At 33.1% G+C, this 19916-nt stretch overlaps 1 protein-coding gene across 8 annotated transcripts in view; it reads right to left on the bottom strand.

Annotated features, from left to right (window-relative positions):
* Positions 1–19916, bottom strand: part of XPO4 (exportin 4) — a 122445-nt gene that overhangs the window by 33872 nt on the left and 68657 nt on the right. For all 8 annotated transcript variants that reach the window (XM_025462739.3, XM_025462738.3, XM_035716628.2 and 5 more), the window contains 3 exons: positions 16699–16811; positions 11988–12145; positions 11558–11732 (listed from right to left, as the gene is read on the bottom strand). In XM_025462739.3, the coding sequence (XP_025318524.1) occupies positions 11558–11732; positions 11988–12145; positions 16699–16811 (446 nt within the window). The remainder of the gene's footprint in view (positions 1–11557; positions 11733–11987; positions 12146–16698; positions 16812–19916) is intronic.

Below are 19916 nucleotides of genomic sequence, written 5' to 3'. Positions count from 1 at the left end.
TGCTTAATGGAAGAGCAGCTGTGACGAATGGCCTAATGTAGAACAAGACAGTATTTGAAGAGTTAACTGAACATGAAACTGACTTAAGAACGTCTACTTAACTGCAAAGGCAGATGGTGATTTATATGTAAGAATGTTTGCTGCAGCACTGCTTAAACCCATGTCAACAAATTTATAAACCATTTCCCTAATCATGATTTCTAACACTAATTAATAAAATGAAAAAATGCTCATAATAACATAAAGTAATGATTTTTGTTTTTATTTAAGCCTAATTGGTATGCCTTAAAATTTGGGAAAAAAAAAAACACATTAAAACATTAATAGTTAAGTTTCAGAAGGTCATTAGTCAAAAAAAATTTTTAAACAGTTATTGAGTATTAAATGTCCATAATTAGGGGGGAAAGGTATTTATAACCCTATGTGAGTAAAGAGATACCAAGAAAGTGATAAGTAATGGGATCTTTTAAGAATTTTAATTTTTATGTACTGTTTGAATTATCTTTACCAATTACTATATTTCATTTTTACATTAAAATTGTATTCTGAAATGATACTAGTAACAAAATTAAAATTATAAATGTGAAGAAAAAAGTGGAAGTAAAAAACTTAACTTACAAAAAAATGGACATACTCCTAGAAAAACTGTAACTTGGTATTTGGATCAAGAATAAAAGGAAAAGAATAAAAGGAAAAAGAAAACCTGAATACTCTCACAAATAACCATTTAAAATTTTTGTTAGTTTAAATTTTTCTCCAAAAGAAAATACCAGGCTTAGCAGATTTACAGGTGAAATCTAGTGAACTAGCAAAAACAAAACAAAACAAAACAAAACAAAATAGCTAATCTTATACAAACTGATCTAGAGAAGAGAAAAACAAATCCATTACAGAGTAATCTGTGGAGCTGTTATAATTCTGACAACAAACAAATCCAGTCATTCATAAAAGGGCATAATACGTGATCATCCAGGTGGGTTCAACTCAGAAATGCAAGGGTAATTTTACCATGAGAAATATCCATAAAAACAATTCAGTTCATTAACAGATTAAGCAGAAATGCATTTAATAATATCCAATACTCATTCATGTTTTACAAAAACCTATTAGCAATTCCAATTAAAGAATAGCTCAAAAACTTAAGAGCAAACATTATTCCTAATGATGAATCAGAAAAGATGTCTTCTGTTACCACTTATATTCCACACTGTACAATAAGAAAAAGAAATGTATTATAAGAGAAAGAAATACAAATTGAGAAGTCTGAAAAGCAAAATTATCATTATTAACAGATGATATAAGACTCTAAAGAAAAATTATTAGAACCAATAAGAATTTAGAAAGGTTAGTAAATATCAGATCAATATACAAACACCAACTGCATTCTCTATTCCAGCAGCAATCTGAAAAATGAGATTTAAAAAAAGATACTATTTACAATAGCAACAAAATAGGGGGTACTAAAAAAATGTATTTCTTTATGTAAAGACAATGAATTAGACTTAAATCAGTATACAGAAATACCACATTTATGGACAGAGTTAATATTGGGAGATACTCATTTTCACTAAAGATTCCCCATAATCCAGAACCCAACTTAACAAACTGACATGTTAGAATAAAAAGCCAATTATACCTAAGGCTCTTCGGAAGAACTGGTAGGGAGTGGGGGTGTGGGTGGGAGCATGTTCTATCAAATATTTAGACATCCCCTTAAAACAAAGCAAAATGTAAGTGCAGAAATAGACAACTGATCAATGGAAGTGATTAGAGAGCTCAGGAAACATCCACTTTTATGTGAAAACTAGATATATGACAGTGATAGTCCTATAAGTCATTGAGAAATGAAGGGCTATTCAATAAATGTTGTTGATACCAAAAGAAACCAGAAACAAAGTGAAAAGTGGAATGGGAATAGAAACCATAAATCTGATTTGGGGTTAATATCCAAAAAATATAAAGAATTTATATCCCCACAGCAAAAAACCCACAAATAATTAATTTAAAAATGAACAAAGAACCTGAATAGACACTTTTCCAAAGAAGATATAAGAATGGCCAACAGGTACATGAAAAGATGCTCAACATCACTAATCATTCGGGAAATGCAAATCAAAATCACAACAAGATATCACTTTACACATGTGAGAATGGTCACCATCAAAAGGACAAGAGATAATAAATAATGACATGGATTAGGAGAAAAGGGAACCCTTATACATTGTTGGTGGGATTGTGAATTGCTGCATCCACTATGGAAAACAGTGTGGAGGGCCCTCAAAAAATTAACAGAATTACCATTTAATCCAGCAATTCTACTTCTGGGAATATATCAAGTCATGAAAGGCAAATTTTTAAAACATTTAGAAGAATACACAGGAAGAGTAGTTGTCTGAAACAAAGAACTAATAATGCAAATAATTTTTTTAAAGTAATCTCTACACCCAACATAAGGCTCAAACTCACAACTCCAAGATCAAGAGCTGCATCTCTACTGACTGAACCAGCCAATGCCCCTAATTATGCCAATCATAAAATGAATAACATTAAGTTCAACTACACAAAGATGAAAAACATGTCATCAAAAGACATCATAAAGTCTAAATACAATATGGTGTTCAGGACTGTATCCTAAATAGAAAAATGCCCAGTGGGAAATTGGTGAAATCCAAATAAAGCATGTAAGTTTAGTTAATAATAACACATCCAATGTTAATTTCTTAGTTTTGACAAATATACCATTGTTATATAACATGGAAAAAGGCATTGTCTTTGCACCTTTTCTGTAAGTCTAAAATTATTCCAAATTAATAGTAAGAAAAAAGATACCATAAAGTTAAAAGAAGAGCCACAAAACTGGGAAGATAGATCTGCAACAAGTAACTAGACAAAAAAAATTAGTGTACAGAATATATAAAGATTTTCAACAAAGCAGTACGAAAAAGACAAGCTGATAGGGAAATGGGCGATGGATTGAACAAGCATTTCATAGGAATAACCACAACAATCATATTATATATATGAAAAAATGCTCAACATTACTAGCACAATTATATAAATTAAGAATATATTGTGTACTTACGAGCTTGACAAAACTGTGATGGTGAAGACATGATAAATGAGAATTTACACACATCACTACTGAACATGTAACTGGTCCCAGGAGTTCAGGAAACAATTTGAAACTATCATGTAAAACTGAACATTTACATATATTATTACCCCAAAATTCTATTTCTAGGTTTAGACCTTACAAAAGCTCTCACAAATGTATGCGAGGAAATACACAGAAGAATGCTTACTATAATGCTGTTTGTAATGGCAAAAAAAGAACCTCAAAAGTTCGTTTAGAGCAGAATGGAGGAAAATTGTGGTATAACACCCACACAGTGATATATCTTACACATAGAAATGATGAAAAAAATTTTAAGATTATTTATTTGAGAGAGAGAGAGATAGCACAAGCAGGGGGAGCTGCAGGCAGAGGGTGAAGGAGAAGCAGGCTTCCCAACTGAGCAGAAAGTCCAACATGGGGCTTGATCCCAGGACCCTGAGATTATGGCCTAAGTGGAACGCAAGCATTTAACATACTCGGAATGATCAAAAATTTTAAAGCGAATAAACAACATTCAGAACAGTGGTCACTTCTCTTGCAGAGGTGAAGAGGGGAAAAGCTCTACTGCACTACTGCAGTACTGGTGATGTTCTTGAGTTGGGTCATGGGTTCACCCATGGTGATTTGATTATGTTTTAGAACATTATTTTTTTTTGTATCAAATATGACATCATAAAATCATTGACAGTGGTTTTGAGGACTAAGGAAAAGATCTATAAAATGAACAAACAGTGCTAAAATGGCCATGCACAGTGCTCAATGTGTTATTAGCGGCAGGAAAAAAGGGTCGTTTTATTCCTTTGATGGCAAAAATATAATGAATGCGAAGAGCAAAGCACTGGAATACAGAGATGAATAAAATAGTTTCTTCCCAAAGAAACATCTGTGGCCTGTTTATATACTTAACAAGGCACGTGTTTTGCAGACATCATTTGTTAAGTCTTAACAGTTTATCTTGCCAAAATAAACAGACTGGTAACATATCTTAAGAGGAACTTATGGAATAGCATCCTCTGACCTTCAGTATCTCAAAAGGAAGCAGCAGGACATTTTTTAAAAACCATCTTTGTTGTTCTTTAGTACATACATAATGAATGTTATCACAGTTTAATTTTTCAAATATAGAAAAGTACAAGCAAAATGTAAAAGCCTTATAAGCTTTTTTATTATTAAAAGAGCAATAATCCCTCCTATAAAGCTCTGATACTAGACAAGGCAGAAAAATCACAGACTATAAGAGCCCTATTCATTGGATGGCGATTTAAAATAAGAACTAAAAACTTCTAAAGAGTCTTCTGGTTCCTTCTGGATACCAATATAAGTAACTCATCAGGCAAAGTGTGAGAAATTTGGTTGATGACAATTGGCAACTAAATCTTTCAGTCTCATCACGGAGAACTGAAACCTAACCAAGTGCTTTTTCATAATACCTTGGCCCTGCTCCATGGCCACACTGGCCAACACCCAGCAGCCAAGCCAGAGCACGTGCACAGAGATGACGAAGGAGTCCAAGCTAGACACTATGTGCTCATGCCCTAAGTATTGTCAGGCCTGCTGCCAGAAAGGCTTTGGAAAGGGGCTTAGAGCTTATGCGACTACTTGACCCCACTTTACTCCATTTGGGAATGGAGAGTGGAAAAGGTAAACTATGATAACAGCACTTACATTTCAACGCTCATAATTAATTTAGAAGTGTATACAGCAGTGAATCTGGAGCCCTTCAGCAATAGAAAAATACCTGTTTTTATGTCTCGTATCTACATGAATATAAAAAAAATAGTGATTAATTTTATTTATTTTTATTTTTTTAAGATTTCATTTATTTATTCATGAGAGACACACAGAGAGAGAGGCAGAGACACAGGCAGAGGAAGAAGCAGGCTCTACGCAGGGAAGCCCGATGCGGAACTCAATCCCAGGACCCTGGGACCACGCCCTGGGCCAAAGGCGGCGCTAAACCGCTGAGCCACCCAGGCTGCCCCAGTTAATTTTATTTATGAAGATGCTGTCAAATGCAGCTTTAAAAAAAAAAAAAATATATATATATATATATATGTGTGTGTGTGTGTGTGTGAGAAACTGTTCCCCTTTCTGAACACTGCACTGAATTTCAGAAATTAAAATCTAACGTTATCATTTGATCCAACTATATGACATTCTGGAAAAGGTAAAACTATGGAGTTGGTGAAAAGATTAGTGGTTACCAGGGGTAAGGGGAAGGAAGTGGAGTACAAAGGACTGTTCTGTATGATAACATAGTGGTGAACACACGTCATGACACATTAGTCAAAATCCACAGAACACATAATACCAAGAGTGAACTCTAATGTAAACTATAGACTCTGGAGAATAAGGATGTGTCAGTCCTGGATCATCAACTACAACAAATGTTTACCATACTGGTGGGGAATGTTGATAGTAGGAGAGGCTGTCTGCATTTGTAGAGGCAGGGAAAAGGATGGGATAAGAGAACTTTGAGTTTTCATTCAACTTTGCTATAAATCTAAAATTGTTCTAAAAAATAAAGTATACGTGAGTATACTAATATGATACTGTAAAAGTACATAAGAGATCTCTTGTATTGAAAATACATCTCATGCTAGATCAGTTCTAAATTTGATTGTTATGCTGTAAAAAACTCCAAATCTCTTCCCTAACTACAACAGGACTACAGTTACTATCAGATATTTGGTATGATCCATCCCACTACAATAGATCTTTTCTCTGCAAACAGCAAATAACCAACATGAGAACTCCAAATAGTCTCCATGAAATTGAAAAGCTCATTCTTTGATCATCAGTATTCTCTTTACATGTAAACACAAACTATATGAGTTGAGTCTGCTTCTCCCTCTGCCTCTGCCCCTCCCCTCTGCTCCTGCTCTCTCTCTCAAATAAGTTAAAAAAAAAAAAACTTTAAAAAAATGCAATAAGATGGATATAGATAATTCATTCTCACACAGATAATTTTATTTCTAAGGAATAATCTTTAAAAAGTTCCTTAACCTGGTTTGTGTACCATATTTCCAGCCTGAGGCTGCTGCTACTGTATTACTCTTTACAAGGACTTGGGAGTGAAAACAAATTAACAATCAGAGATTGTAGAGGCTGGGGAAAAAGTGCCAAGAACACTGACTAGGAGTTCACCAGCCTTTTTTTTTTCAATGAAGAATAAAATCATTTGGCAGAAATAACTGATGAGACAAAAATGTGCCTGAGATTAAAAAGGGGGGGGGGGGGACTACAGGTAAATGTAAAGGTGAAAAAAGGTTCTATCAATACACTATTTCTTAATCTGGAGGCTGGTATACAGTTGTTATTTTATTATTTTTTATGACTTTTATGTACATAAGAAATAAGAAGTTGCTTACTTTATATCAGTGAAATATTTCACAGTAAGTTTAAAATTTACAGGCACTGGCACAATCCTGAAGTCCAATGACAGATCAAATAATATAAGTAGGGCACAATATAAAACATTACTGAGAAATGACATATGAAAGATTAAAGACTGAAAAAACTATTAGTTTATGCTGTTATTCATCTGCTGGAGGAATTTAGATTATTTTCCTGGAATAGCATTATTTAAGGCAAATATGATGACAATATGGATAAAATCACAGAAATGTCACAAATAAAACTTCATGAACTCTAAAAATTTAGAAGTCTTTGAATGTTAAATGCCAAAGGAATTATTTATTCTCTTATTTTTTTTTTTTTTCTAGCCCATCCTAAAGGCACAGAACTAAACTTCAGAATACCTATGAGCTGACAGTATTCCTGGCTTCTAAAATCCCCCAAGAGAAATTGATTTAGTGGACAAGTATTGCAGCTGTTAGAAGAATCCTATAGATAGATCACTTAAAAAAAAAAAAAATCTGCCCCCATAAAAACACCAAGAGTCGAAGCTGCAATTTTCAGAAAGTTTTTAAACATTATAAACTCTTTGATCAATATACTTTCTTCCTTTTAGGAATGCATATGAATTTCCAAATTCTTAATCCTAAGTAATATATATACATCAAGTACCATGCCTGGCACATGGCAGGTGTCAATAAATATTTACAGAATTGAATTAATCCAGCAGTAATCCTTGTGGGTTGACATCTCAGGGACTTGCCTGGCTTATAAGGCGTAGGAGGGCAATCCCTTTTTTCTGCCTCACTCTAGTGTTTGTTTTTGAACCCCTGGCACATTAGATCTAGTTATGCTTCTAATGCTAATATTACTGTTTAAAATAATACAAAAATACTATATGGAACAACAGTTATGATAATAAGTAAGGTTTATTCTCAACCAACTATACTCAAGTGAAAGAATTTTGTAAATATAAACACTGGTTCTGTGCTAGGATTAGCACAGCAAATTGAGAAAACCCGAGGTGACTCATACAAGTCAGGAAACACTGCACTCATAATTTTACCATCCCACCAGGATTAAACAATGAAATTCTTTTTTAAAGACTTCTTTTAATAAGAATCTTTACTTAAGGTATAACTGTAGCCAATTTTCTTCTAAATAATAGAGGTAAATTTACTGTTAGTATTTAAAAGAATATGTATACTTTAAATGTGCAAAGTTTAAAAAATATTCATGCACCTCATTCTAATTCTTTTTTAACTCTTTCAAGCAGATGAAATGAATGCACATAATCGGACTGGACAGCTGTCTTGCTCTCTACAATATCACCAATTTATTCTTCCCTGGCCATCAAAACCACTGGGTGGGGGAGGTTGACATGGCTTCTTCAAACAGTCGCTTCCTCTTGTGAGTTAAGGGGCAAGGCCGACTACACACACTACACACATCACCATGCCAGAAAGGGAGTTAAAAGCTTTCTCTCTTATCACTGAAACAGTCCAAATTTATGCTTCCCACTTCTAAATTTCAGTTTATAACTTGGCTTCAATGCATTCCTTTTCACTATAACTCCTCCCCACAAAGTAATTGTCCACTGAGTCAGATAAACTAGATTTTGAATGAAGAATGATGAACTTCACATGTACTCACTGAACAAACTGCAAAGTTACTTTATCACATTACATTTTATAATGGACTCCCTAACAACTTTATCAAATACCTTCCTCTTTACAATTTTGTCCTGCAAGTCTTGAGATTAAGCTACAGATGTACTACAATGAAAGTTTTTTCTTTACAAAGTTTACCTACCACCATATCCTTTACATACCCACCCGGAAATACATATGCACACCCAAACACACATACACTTTACATACACTTCAAGGTTTAAGCATTGTCCTTGGCTGCTCTGCTCAATTAACTGAACAAATTATGTGTCTCCTGTCTGACGAACCTGGGGGCTGAACTTAAAATTTTCTACTGACCAAAGAAACTGAGAAACAATCTAGAGTACAGAGTTCAGGTCATATTCTCTTTAAATTTCACTGAATTGATTACAATGGATGTACTAGTATTATAAACATCTTCTAAAACGATATAACATGAACTATTATTTTTTTAGAATTTTAATTTTTAAGGCAATGTTTCCATCTCTCTAGTCATTCTCACCTCTTCATTCCAGTAATAGACAATAATCTGATTTCTAAGGTGCAATGAAAAAAATTCTTGGCTTCAGGAAGCCTCAAGCAATACCAGAAAATTTTAAGAGCCAACAGAACAACTTGGCTGAAGACTGGAATTGCTCTTTTTGAGCACAGACTTTCAGTTCCCTGCACGATGAAGAACAGTCATAAATAACTGTCTTCACACAGACTAAAGCCACCAAGCAAAGGTACACCTCACTAAATGCACATTAGTATCACAAATTTCTCTTCCTGTATAGATTTTTTTTTCTTAGCACAGCCATATAATCTCATCAGAGACATAAATATCTAAAAAAGGAGACAATCTATATGTATTCCTAAATAAGTATAGTTTTGAAAAAATACTTTCACAATAACACAAAAGTGTATATGCTGAGTTTATCTTCCTAATGGGAAAAAATTCTCCTTCGCTATTAGGAAAAAACAAAACATTTCACAAAATTAAAATTGTAAAGAAAAGTAGTATTAAAACTATTGGTTTACACATAACTCAAGAACTTGTCTTACCTTGGTAAGACAGTGTATAAAACACAGGCTCTCAATAAGTGTTATTATTATACAGATTCATTTTTTACATTATTCCACATTTTATTGTGCATACTGTACAGGCACTTCCATATAGCTAATCATCCCCCCAAAACATTAGAAGAAATTATCCTATCTATATCAACATGTTCAAAAAAGGTTAAGCAATTTGTCCAAGGTTCTGTAATTTATAATTACTTGGCTCATGACAGTACTGTCTCCTTTCAAAATTCATGATTTTTTTGTATCACGCTGACTCTCAAAGCAGTTTTTTAAAAGACATGTCTCAATTTTCCTATTTTTTTACTTAAAAGATTCTTTTTTTAAATATACTTTTACATCGGAGATCGACAACTATGTATTATGTACCAGTACTATAATCACTGGGTGCCCAAGGAAACAAAAGATGATGTGACCTATGTCCCAGCACTTCCACTCTGGTTTCTCTAGATTTGTTCATGTACTTTGATATCAGCCGCACATTTCCCAGGATCCCCTTCCCAGCATACACAAAATATAACGAAAATCACAAGAGGTTGAGATGACATTTAGGAGGATTTGTTTAGTCTTCTGGCAACTCACCCTGTGGGGCCTCCCTTTTAGCCCTCAACTTCAGTAAACCTCAGCTGTCTGGCTACTCTGAGTAATACAAAGCTTTAGATAAAGCTTTGCCTTTTTTAATAGGTAGGCAATTATTTTTATTTATTTATTTAATTAACATATAGTGCATTATTAGTTTCAGAGGTAGGTAACCAATTATTTCTAAAACCATTTTTAAATGTCATAAACATTAAAAGAAATTAATTAAAACAAATGAAAAGAAATAACACTTTTCTTAAATGAAATCTATTAGGTATATCTTAACTATCGCACACCTTCTTGTGAAACAAGCACAATATACATCAATTCTTCAAGTGTATCTAAGCTTTCTGTATTCTAAAATTTTTCTACCAAACTTGACAGAAAATCTGTTTTCTAAGTTATCAGTCTCCTGGCCAAAATAAATGAATTCTAAACTTAAAATCTGCAAACCAAGAATGTTATTTATCTTCCAGTAATTCTTCTATAAAATGTTTAGGAACTTCCTTAATCACAAACAGAAACTCAAAAATAGCTGTGTTTCTAAATATGTGATCAACATACTGTTTAATCCACCTGGTTTAGAAGAGAGAACAAACAAAACCAAGGCGGAGCAGGGAGGAGGGGGGAAGCACAATGAAACCATGTTAAATGAAACCTGACTGATTCAGAATTTGTGATAATCTGCAAGGGGTTTGAATAAAGCTTAAATATTTAAAATTTCTCCGTATTTCCATGCTTAGAACATAATTTTTCTCCCCGAGAAATTCAAATCTCACATATGATGCCTTTAAACTTCTATTCTTCACTACCTACATTTTTTTCTAAAACACAAATATCTGCCTGATCTGGTTCCTTTCCTCACCAAACCACTAAAGTATCCAACTATATAAATCATTCTTGAGTTCTCTATTTTCTGAACACCCCTAAAGGGATATGAAAACTCAGAGAGACATTGCCAGATGAAACTCAGGACTTAACGTGAAATTCTAACAGATATCTACAAATATTCTTTTTACTTATGATCTTTGGAAAAAAAACACATTCTGATTCATAAAAAGAAAAAGTAGTTTCAACAATTTAAGAACCACTACAGAGGAAAAAATCAATTATTTCCCATGAATAATGCAGTTATTCACCCAGTAACTGTTACAAACACAGCTGTGTTGTCAAGGAGTTTTAGTACATGTTTCTTAAATTAAATTTTATATTTGGAAAATATACATTTGAAAACGTATACAAAAAAAATATTTAGTACTGTTACTGATTTTAATTTAAAGAAAATGAAATTCTACCAAGATATACTATTAAGCCATAGGCATCAAAAAAATGGCATGATTACAATAATTTGAACCAAATTATATTTATATAATTTCCAGGTAGCCCAAAATTTTTAGATCTTTAAAAGAAAAAAAAAACTGCAACCATACCACAATGTTAGTTTTTAAACTTAAATTTTTCATTGTTAAAATGGACTTTCAACATAATTTTTAGTATAAACACTTCATTCCATTTCCTACATCCAGATAATGAATTATCTCAAAATTAAAATCTTGACATTAATAAATTTAATCTATTAAAGTGATTTTAATCCACAAAATTTTAAAAGTACTGTTTCTAAACACAGATTACAAATAATTGGCACACGTAAACAAAAATGCAATTTTAACAATACCTAGCACTTGCTTAATTACTTGTCATGAGAAATGCTGTAGAGGCATAGCAAATTTCCTTGTAAAAAAGAGATACAATTTATCTTAGAATAGGCACTCACCACTTCTTCCAATGCAGCACTTCGCCCAAAAGAACAAGTGAGGTGTGTGAGGCAGTTAACAAAGGACGAGAAAAGTTCATTTGGAATGGCAGTTAAAACATTTCGAGGGAACACAGTTATCAGGTTGCTGATAATGCTGGAGATTCCCACAGCTTCAGAATCTTCTATTTCAATTCTACAAATCAAGTAATGAGTATTATTAAGTGGTGGTAGAAGAAAAGTCCCAAGAACTCATTGCTAAACATGCAAATATTATCACCTACTCGTTTTTAAAGGCCACATCTTTGTGTATTAATTTCAAATTACCCACATAACTATACTTCAAAATATAAACAGGGAAAAAAAATCACTAGGTTTTTTTTTCTCCTCTAATGTTAAACATAAAAAACTGAAAGTTCCTTTTTCAGTTATAAAGGGCAAGTATACCTACCCATTGATAGTATTCAGTAATCCCTCAATGAAGTGTGCTAGATAATCAACTTGTGATCCTTCATCGGGGAAGATGGGTCCATGAAGAGAAGCTAACTGGGCAAGGCACTGAAGAGAATCTTGTGCCATATCTGAATCTTCTCTGATTTTTCGATGTACCTGTTAGAAAGAATTACTAATCCATAAAAACAAATTCTTCTTTTGTAAGGGTCACGTGTCTATCATGCCGAATGAGGTAAGAGAAAAATTCACTGTTGCTGGTTATTTCTAGAAAATTAACTCCTGAACTTAACTAAATTTGAAAATTGCCCCTCAGTCCACTTTACATTACAGGCCATGATTTTAGACTTATCAAGTGATTTTTAACTGAGGGCTACCTACATTTTGAAAATTGAACTGTCTCCAGCATGTTATGACAAAGAGAGAAACAGATGCCAGCCAGTCAGACATACTGCTTCTTCTAAAAACAGCAACAACGACAGTCATCTGTATTATGCTAACTATGCCTAGCTACAGCTACTTGCTAAAGTTAGCAGACAAGTTCAATCAGGAGTATATAGATGCTGCTTTAGTAGAAGTAAACAGTTGCACACTTAGAAAACCAATATACCTGTCAATCCCCACACATTCACTCATTCAACCAGTATATAAACACACTCTTTCACTCTGAGATTGCCCACAATTTGTTTGAAATTCATCTTATCCTATATCATTGCTATTAATAACAGCTAAAATTTTCTTAATTTTATTTAAATTATATTTAAGTCCACTTTAAAGCCTCATCTAGATCTTATTTCAATGATGCAATATTGATGTGAAACACCTGGTGCACAGTACTCTGTATGAAGGAAATGCTCCCTAGTTTTAGTGTCATTAATATTCTCAGATTTTAAGGGTGTTTCATGTCTGTAATTTGACATAATTAAACAGCCAAGGAAAATACATTTAGTAAAGAAATTAGCGGTAACTTTTTATCCAAATCCACCAACTACATTTACAGCAACCATTTTCTTCTTTCCACAAGCATTTGACTTTTCCAGCCTTTCTTTTCTTACACAAATCTCTCTTTCTGAATGTCACAAAATTTTAAACATTAGTTCTCTATTTGTTTCAAATTATGTTCACTTTGACTCTGCAAATCATTTATAAATTCTTAAAGTTAGAATATTTCTCTTACATATTCACAGGTACATTTTTGGGACACAGTGAATGGACACTCAAATCCTTATTCACAGATTGATTTCATTCATCTTTAAACCTTGAACTTAAGGCTGTAAGAAATTTAAAATACTAAAACGTCACAAAGTTAATTGATCTACTGACCTGCTTAAAATATGCCACACTCTTTGGTCTAGAACAGGGACTGGCAAACCAAAGCCCCCCAGATATGGCCTCCTGCTTGGTTTAGTAGGGTCTATAGGATGGTCTTTACATTTTTATATGGCCAGGGAAAACGAAACCAAAGAATAATGATATTTCAAGACATGACAATTACATAAAGTTCACATTTTAATAACTAAATAAAAAGTTTTAAAGGAACACTGCCATGCTTATTTGTTTAGGTATTATCCATGACTGCTTCTGTAGGACAACAGCAGAGCTAAATAGCTGCCTCAGAGAACATACAACCTGCAAAGCCTAATATTTACTACCTGGCCTTTACAGAAAAAGTCTGCCAATTTGTTAGTCTAGAATAATAAAAAATGTTTCTCAAAATATATTCTATTACATTTTAAGTTTTATATAGTAAATTGAAAGTATAATACACAAATTCATACATTGTCCAATTCGAGAACTTCTGAACACAACTAATTCCCAAGTTCCTTATCTGAAAACTATAACTAAATTTCTGCCATCATGCCTTTTATTCTAATCAACATTTAAGCATATTATCCAGGGGTACATTCTGCCAATGTAATGTGATCTGGGACAAAAGAAGGTTTCTTTTCTCTCTATAGAGCTAAATGGTTGCTCGTTCCTGGTCTAGAAGTGAGGAATCAAAAGATATGATGACTGAAATAGTTCATGTTGATTATGTAATTAAATAAAATAAAGAAACTGCCTCAGAACCTACATCTACTTTTTAAACTTAATTTATGCTCTCTGAAATATGAGCCATATAAAGCTCATGATAATGATTAATTCTAGTGTAATATAGTAGATTCTTGCCCTTCTTCCAATGTCAGTATTATAAAGGAGTTCTACCACAATTGAATTACATTATATAAATTAAAAACTGAATTCATCACCTGAATAGGGAAAGTAGAGGGATAAAGAAAAGCAAAGGCTAGCAGAACATCCAAGGAGGTGAGTGGTGAAGCAAGACAAGGAGTAAAGGGAGCAAGTTAGTAAGATGATAAATTCTATTGGAACATGCTGAATCTGAGATGTCTGTGGGCCATCCAAATTAAAATATCCAGTAAGCACTTGGATTATAAGGCCCTGGAACTTCGGAGCAGCCTGTGCTGAATATAGAATTGGGAGTCATCGGTGCAGAAGTGGTGCTTCAAGTCCAACGTGTGGAAGAGATAGCCCAAGGAAAGTGTATACAGTCAGCAAAGTTGAGAACTAAGATAGAACACTAGTAATTTTTGCATAAGCAGAGAAAAAAAAAAAAAGACACCATAAATGAGGTCAAGGAGAATCAGTCAAAAAGGAGAAAAAAACAACAATAGTGGTTTATCTAATATTGTATGGAAGAAAAATTGATATATTTGTAAACTTTTGAAGGGTAGAATGAAACCTAGAATATTCCTAAATTCAGATGTGACTAACACATTTAAACTCTTAATTTCATGCCATAGTTATGCCTACCCACTCAAATCTAGAGAAACAAGGATATTCAATAGAAAACTGCTTTATATTAGGTAATAAATTCACATAATTGAAAATAAATTTAATAAAAACTGAATGAAATTAAAAGATTAGCCACTGTCATCTTTGTAACAAATTACAAATTAAAACAGTTTATAAGCTCCTTAAATGAAAGCAAGAGGCCACAAACACAAACCTGTTAAAATAACACAGTAAAAAGGGTTAACTCTCAAATTCAGAAGCTATTTGCAAGTGGTGGTTCACAGCTGACAGGAGCAGCTGTCTAGTTTGTCTAGACAGCTGTTCAGATTTGGGGGAGTTGTTTCCAGTACTACCAGCAAGTTTTTCACCTTTTCAAAAACTGCTGGAATGGGATCTTCTTTCAGTCAAATAAATAACACAAAGAATTGAACTTGGATGCACATCAAAACAATTTGTCAGATGTGGCAGGCAACAGAATTTAATTTAGTTGTATCTATCTCTTTGGTAATACAGTGTTTTTATTCATCATTTCTCTGATTTAAAGAATAAAATGTAAGGTAATGCTTAGTCTAACATTTCTATTGAGAACACTTTTATGTATACAACCATGGATGAATAACCTTATTCGAGGTATTTTAAAATATAAACCACAAAACTACAATATTTTAAATGGTTTGATTAGAAAAGGAAGGCAATTATAAGGATAGTAAATAATATTTTTCTAACAAATGAAAAGGTAAGAAACTAAAATGGTCCGGAATAAGTAAAAGGGCTTCCTTTTTCTGTTTTTTTTTTTTTTTTTTTTACTTTTACCCCAGTTTTTACATCTAATGTGTGTGCTTGCACTATTAACAGCAGATGAGCATCTCTCCTCACTCCACGCACATGTTTTTTCACCAGCTTAGTGGGGAACCTAATGAGCAAACACAGGAACATATTGCTTCTTTTGACATTTAGCAAATAATCAACAGGACTATTTAAAGTTATAATGGAAATAAGTTGCTACTCATAACACTAAGATAAATTATACTTAAAAACTACAATACTCTACTACAGCAGTTTTCAAAGCGTGGTCCAGGGATCCCAAGCCATTCTTAAAACCATGTCAGGTTGTCTCTAACGGCAATATTATTTTCATACTAACACTAACACAGTATCTGCTTTTTCTATTCTGTCACACAGGTATACAGTGGAGTTCCTTGAGGTTACTTGACCTATAATATTACAACCTACTGGATGCAGAAGCAGATCTGAGAATCTGGCTGTCTTCTATTAAGCCTAAATTAGAGTTTTGCAAAACTATAAAACAATGCTACTCTTTTCAGTAAACTTTTTTATCCCCTCAAAGCATAGCTATTTGTTCACTAAAATGTTATTTATGTTAATATGTAATAGTTTCGTGTTGCTATTTTCTTTAAAGATTTTATTTTTAAGTAATCTCTCCACTTAACATGAGGCTTGAACCCACAACCCTGAGATCAAGAGTTGCATGCTCCATTGACTGAGGCAACCAGGCACCCCTCATACTGCTATTTTTAAATGAATTAGTAAATTATTTTTTAAAGTTTTTAGTTTAAATTTTTAATATGGTAAATATTAGTAGCTGTAATCCTATAAACAAAAACTCTTCGTGGTCTTCAATAATTTCTAAGAATGTAAAGGGGTCTTGAGATCAAAAAACTTGAGAACTTCAGCTCCAGGATATTCAACCCTTTATATTTACATAGCATTTTTATAAATTAGCAAGAACACTTCTATATAACTTCTATTTAAGCAGAAGTATTGATTAGAAGAGAAGGCCTTCAGAAGAGAAAGCCATCTGTCCTGTTTTACTCAAGAAAAATACAAAAGCATGTACTCTTCTCAGCAGCACTCTTCCTTGGCCTTCACCACCAGAGAGGAAAAGCAAAACTTACTGTGAAGAACAGCTCCATAACTCTGCTATCCAGAAGAGTCTCCCGCCAGGACTCTGTTGGCTTTAACAGCACATTTTGTGAGGATTCAAACATAGCTATATAATGTCTGCCCAGTTATCTGGTGTCAAGGTCAACAACAATAACATTCTTACTTTGTCTAAAGTATAAGTATATCCTAAATATAACAGGAGCCATCCAGAAAGAATGTAATGGGAACAGTTTAAGCCTCTTCACATATGCTACATAATTCATGCATGAAGCTAAGGAATAAAAGGCATTAAGTCTTAAAAAAAATGCTACAGGAATATAACATAACAGTTTCATCAGAACTACATGTCATACTGGGATATAAAAACCATGATAATCAGAGATCTTAATGGATATTCTTGCCACAAAATGAAAAAAAAATGAATGTAAACATACAAAAAAGGAAAAAAATAAATTTCTGCATATTTATCCCATCGCTTCCCCCTCAACATCTTATAACAGCTAAAACCACATATACAAAATGTAAGTCTCATAATAAACTACTTGGAAAAATAGCATTTTTCCCAAAAATTATATTTACTGGGTAACAAACAAAAGAAGAGCAAATATACATTATTCTGAAGCAGAAAAACTCCCTCCCACACATTAGATTCTAATCAAATACCAATTCTAGACAAAGATATATTCAGTTTATATACAACTCTATATATACCCATTTAAAACTCCCAGACTAAAAGTCTACTTTTATGGTGTTCAAGTGTTTCAATATCAAACATGCTTCAAATAGAATATTACCTTTGCCATAAAGTAACCATAATATATTTATAAGTATCCATGAATAGAATTCATTCAATGACACTGATGTAGAAAGTGAAGCTTTTAAGAAAAGGGAAAGTTGTCTGGACATAAAAATAAGAGTTATGTCCCTTCCACTGCTAATCAGCTAAATACATCAACTAGGCAACACTCCCATCACTCAATGAGAAATTTCAACAACAGCTATCTAAAACTGTAGCTTGCAAGAATTAGATACAAGTTCAAATGCTGTATTTTCACTAAAGACCAAATTGGAACATTAAACGCTAGGACAATGCTTTGGAAACCATTTTTTTAAGAGATTATTAATCCCCTTTTGAAATATCTACTACTTTGTCTCTGAAGAGCAAGGAGGGGACTACGAGTTGATTCAGAAGAAAAGTCGGCTTGCTTATTTCTTTAAAACCGCTCCAAAAAATGTTCTGCAGCTCCATCTGATTGATGACTAAAAGTGAAATTCAAGTTAGAGTCACTTAAAATTTCACTTTTCTCTTCCTTTATCTGCCCCCTTGTGGAGGTGCAGAGAAAGAGTCAAAGTCACAAGAGGAACTGTTAAAATGAAGCCAGCCTGGATTTTTGAAAAGAGAAAAAAAAAAAAATCAGCCTACAAGTACTACGAGTTTTCAGTGCATCAGTAGTTTTTTAAATGATTTCACTTTCTCACTAGGCACCTATCTAATGTTGTTTACACTGTGTTCTGCATCCAGAATATACTGACTGTATACTAGGTATTTTCACATTTCTAAAATGAAGCCTTGATTATCTTTTAGAGAAACAAATATTTATGGATGAAATCATAGGATGTCTAGGATTTGCCTTACAATAATCTGAGGATGGAAGAGTATAGATGAAACGAACTCAGAACTGAAGAAGCTGGGTGCTTTAATTTTGCACATCTTAGAAATTTTCCACAATAAAAGTCTGAGGCATTAAAAAAAGGGTTGAGTATATGAAATAGAGGAAGCAAGAGTAAGGCAATTGACTCTTTGTACTTCATAAAAAATATTCCACTTATTTTTTCCAGTTTTTTTTTTTAAGATTTTATTTATTTATTCATGGGAGACACAGAGAGAGAGAGAGGCAGAGACACAGGCAGAGGGAGAAGCAGGCTCCACGCAGGGAGCCTGATGTGGGACTCGAACCCAGCGCTCTGGTATCATGCCCTGAGCCGAAGGCAGACGCTCAACAGCCACCCAGGCGTCCCTTTCTCCAGTTTTATTTCTTTAAATTTCAATGTTCCATTTTATTATTTAAAAGGCAATGATTTTGACATATACTGTTCAGTAATGAAAAGTATTTATTTCTTATGCCGAGTACTGTGTTGAGCAAATGCAACAATCTCATTCCAATTTTTTAGGAGTTTGCTATCTTACATCAAAATGGCTTAAAAAAAAAACTTGTTATTTTGTTGGACATCCAGATCTAACAAACAAAATATATGTGTATAATTCTACTAAGTATTTTCAACTAGAAAAATAACAGAATTTATTAGTACTTCAAAAGCTTACAAAAGGTATAAATTAATTTTTAAATTAGGTGGGATATGAGACAGATTCACATAACCATAGTAAAATGGTTTGTCACAAAGCAGACCATCTGTTAATTTTGTTAATATAGCCAGCCAGGCAGACAGCAACCATGTAACTTAATTACAAATAATATCTCTATTGAAAGAATTACCATAAAAGGATTTTAATAAAAACTTAAACATAAACATGACAAAAAGAATAGTGTAATAATGAATGGAACAAATTTTTAAGAACAAAACTACCCTGATAAGAAATACATGTTTTGGTTAGCAGACTGTGCTGTGAAACTGCTGAAGTGGTTGCCTTCATAAAAGGCTATTAGGGTTCTTCTGTATTACCTGAAATTACATTCATAGTAACAGTATTTCAGGTGTACAATCATTACTTTCGAATTTAAAAAACACTGAGAAGTATTATCACAATGTGAGTAAAACAATCTTATACACCATCTGGACCACATCTGTACATTCCAAATGTAAAAAATTAGGGTAATTCAATTTTTAATTTCGTATTACCAATTAATGGACTATTTCTGTATGTTTGTATAAGATATCCCAAAATATCACTTCTCTTCCAGATAATTCATAATGTAGATTACTTTAAAAATAAAACAGAAAGACTTCCTCTAAAATTCAGATAGCCAGCATTTCTATTCCTTTTTTTAAAAGAATTTATTTATTTATTTATTTATTTATTTATTTATTTATTTATTTATGAGAGAGACAGAGAGAGAGACAGAGAGAGAGAAAGGAAGGGAAGAGGGGCAGAGGAGAAGGGAGAGGGACAAGCGGATTCCATGCTGAGCTATTGAGCCTTGCTGGGCTCAATCCCACAACCAGGAGATCACAACTTGAGCAGACAATGAAAGTTGGATGCTTAACCACC

This window comes from Canis lupus, chromosome 25 (assembly GCF_003254725.2).
Source record: "Canis lupus dingo isolate Sandy chromosome 25, ASM325472v2, whole genome shotgun sequence".
Taxonomy (NCBI): domain Eukaryota; kingdom Metazoa; phylum Chordata; class Mammalia; order Carnivora; family Canidae; genus Canis; species Canis lupus.
Note: the sequence above shows the minus strand (reverse complement) of the source record. Positions and strands in the feature narration are given on the sequence as shown.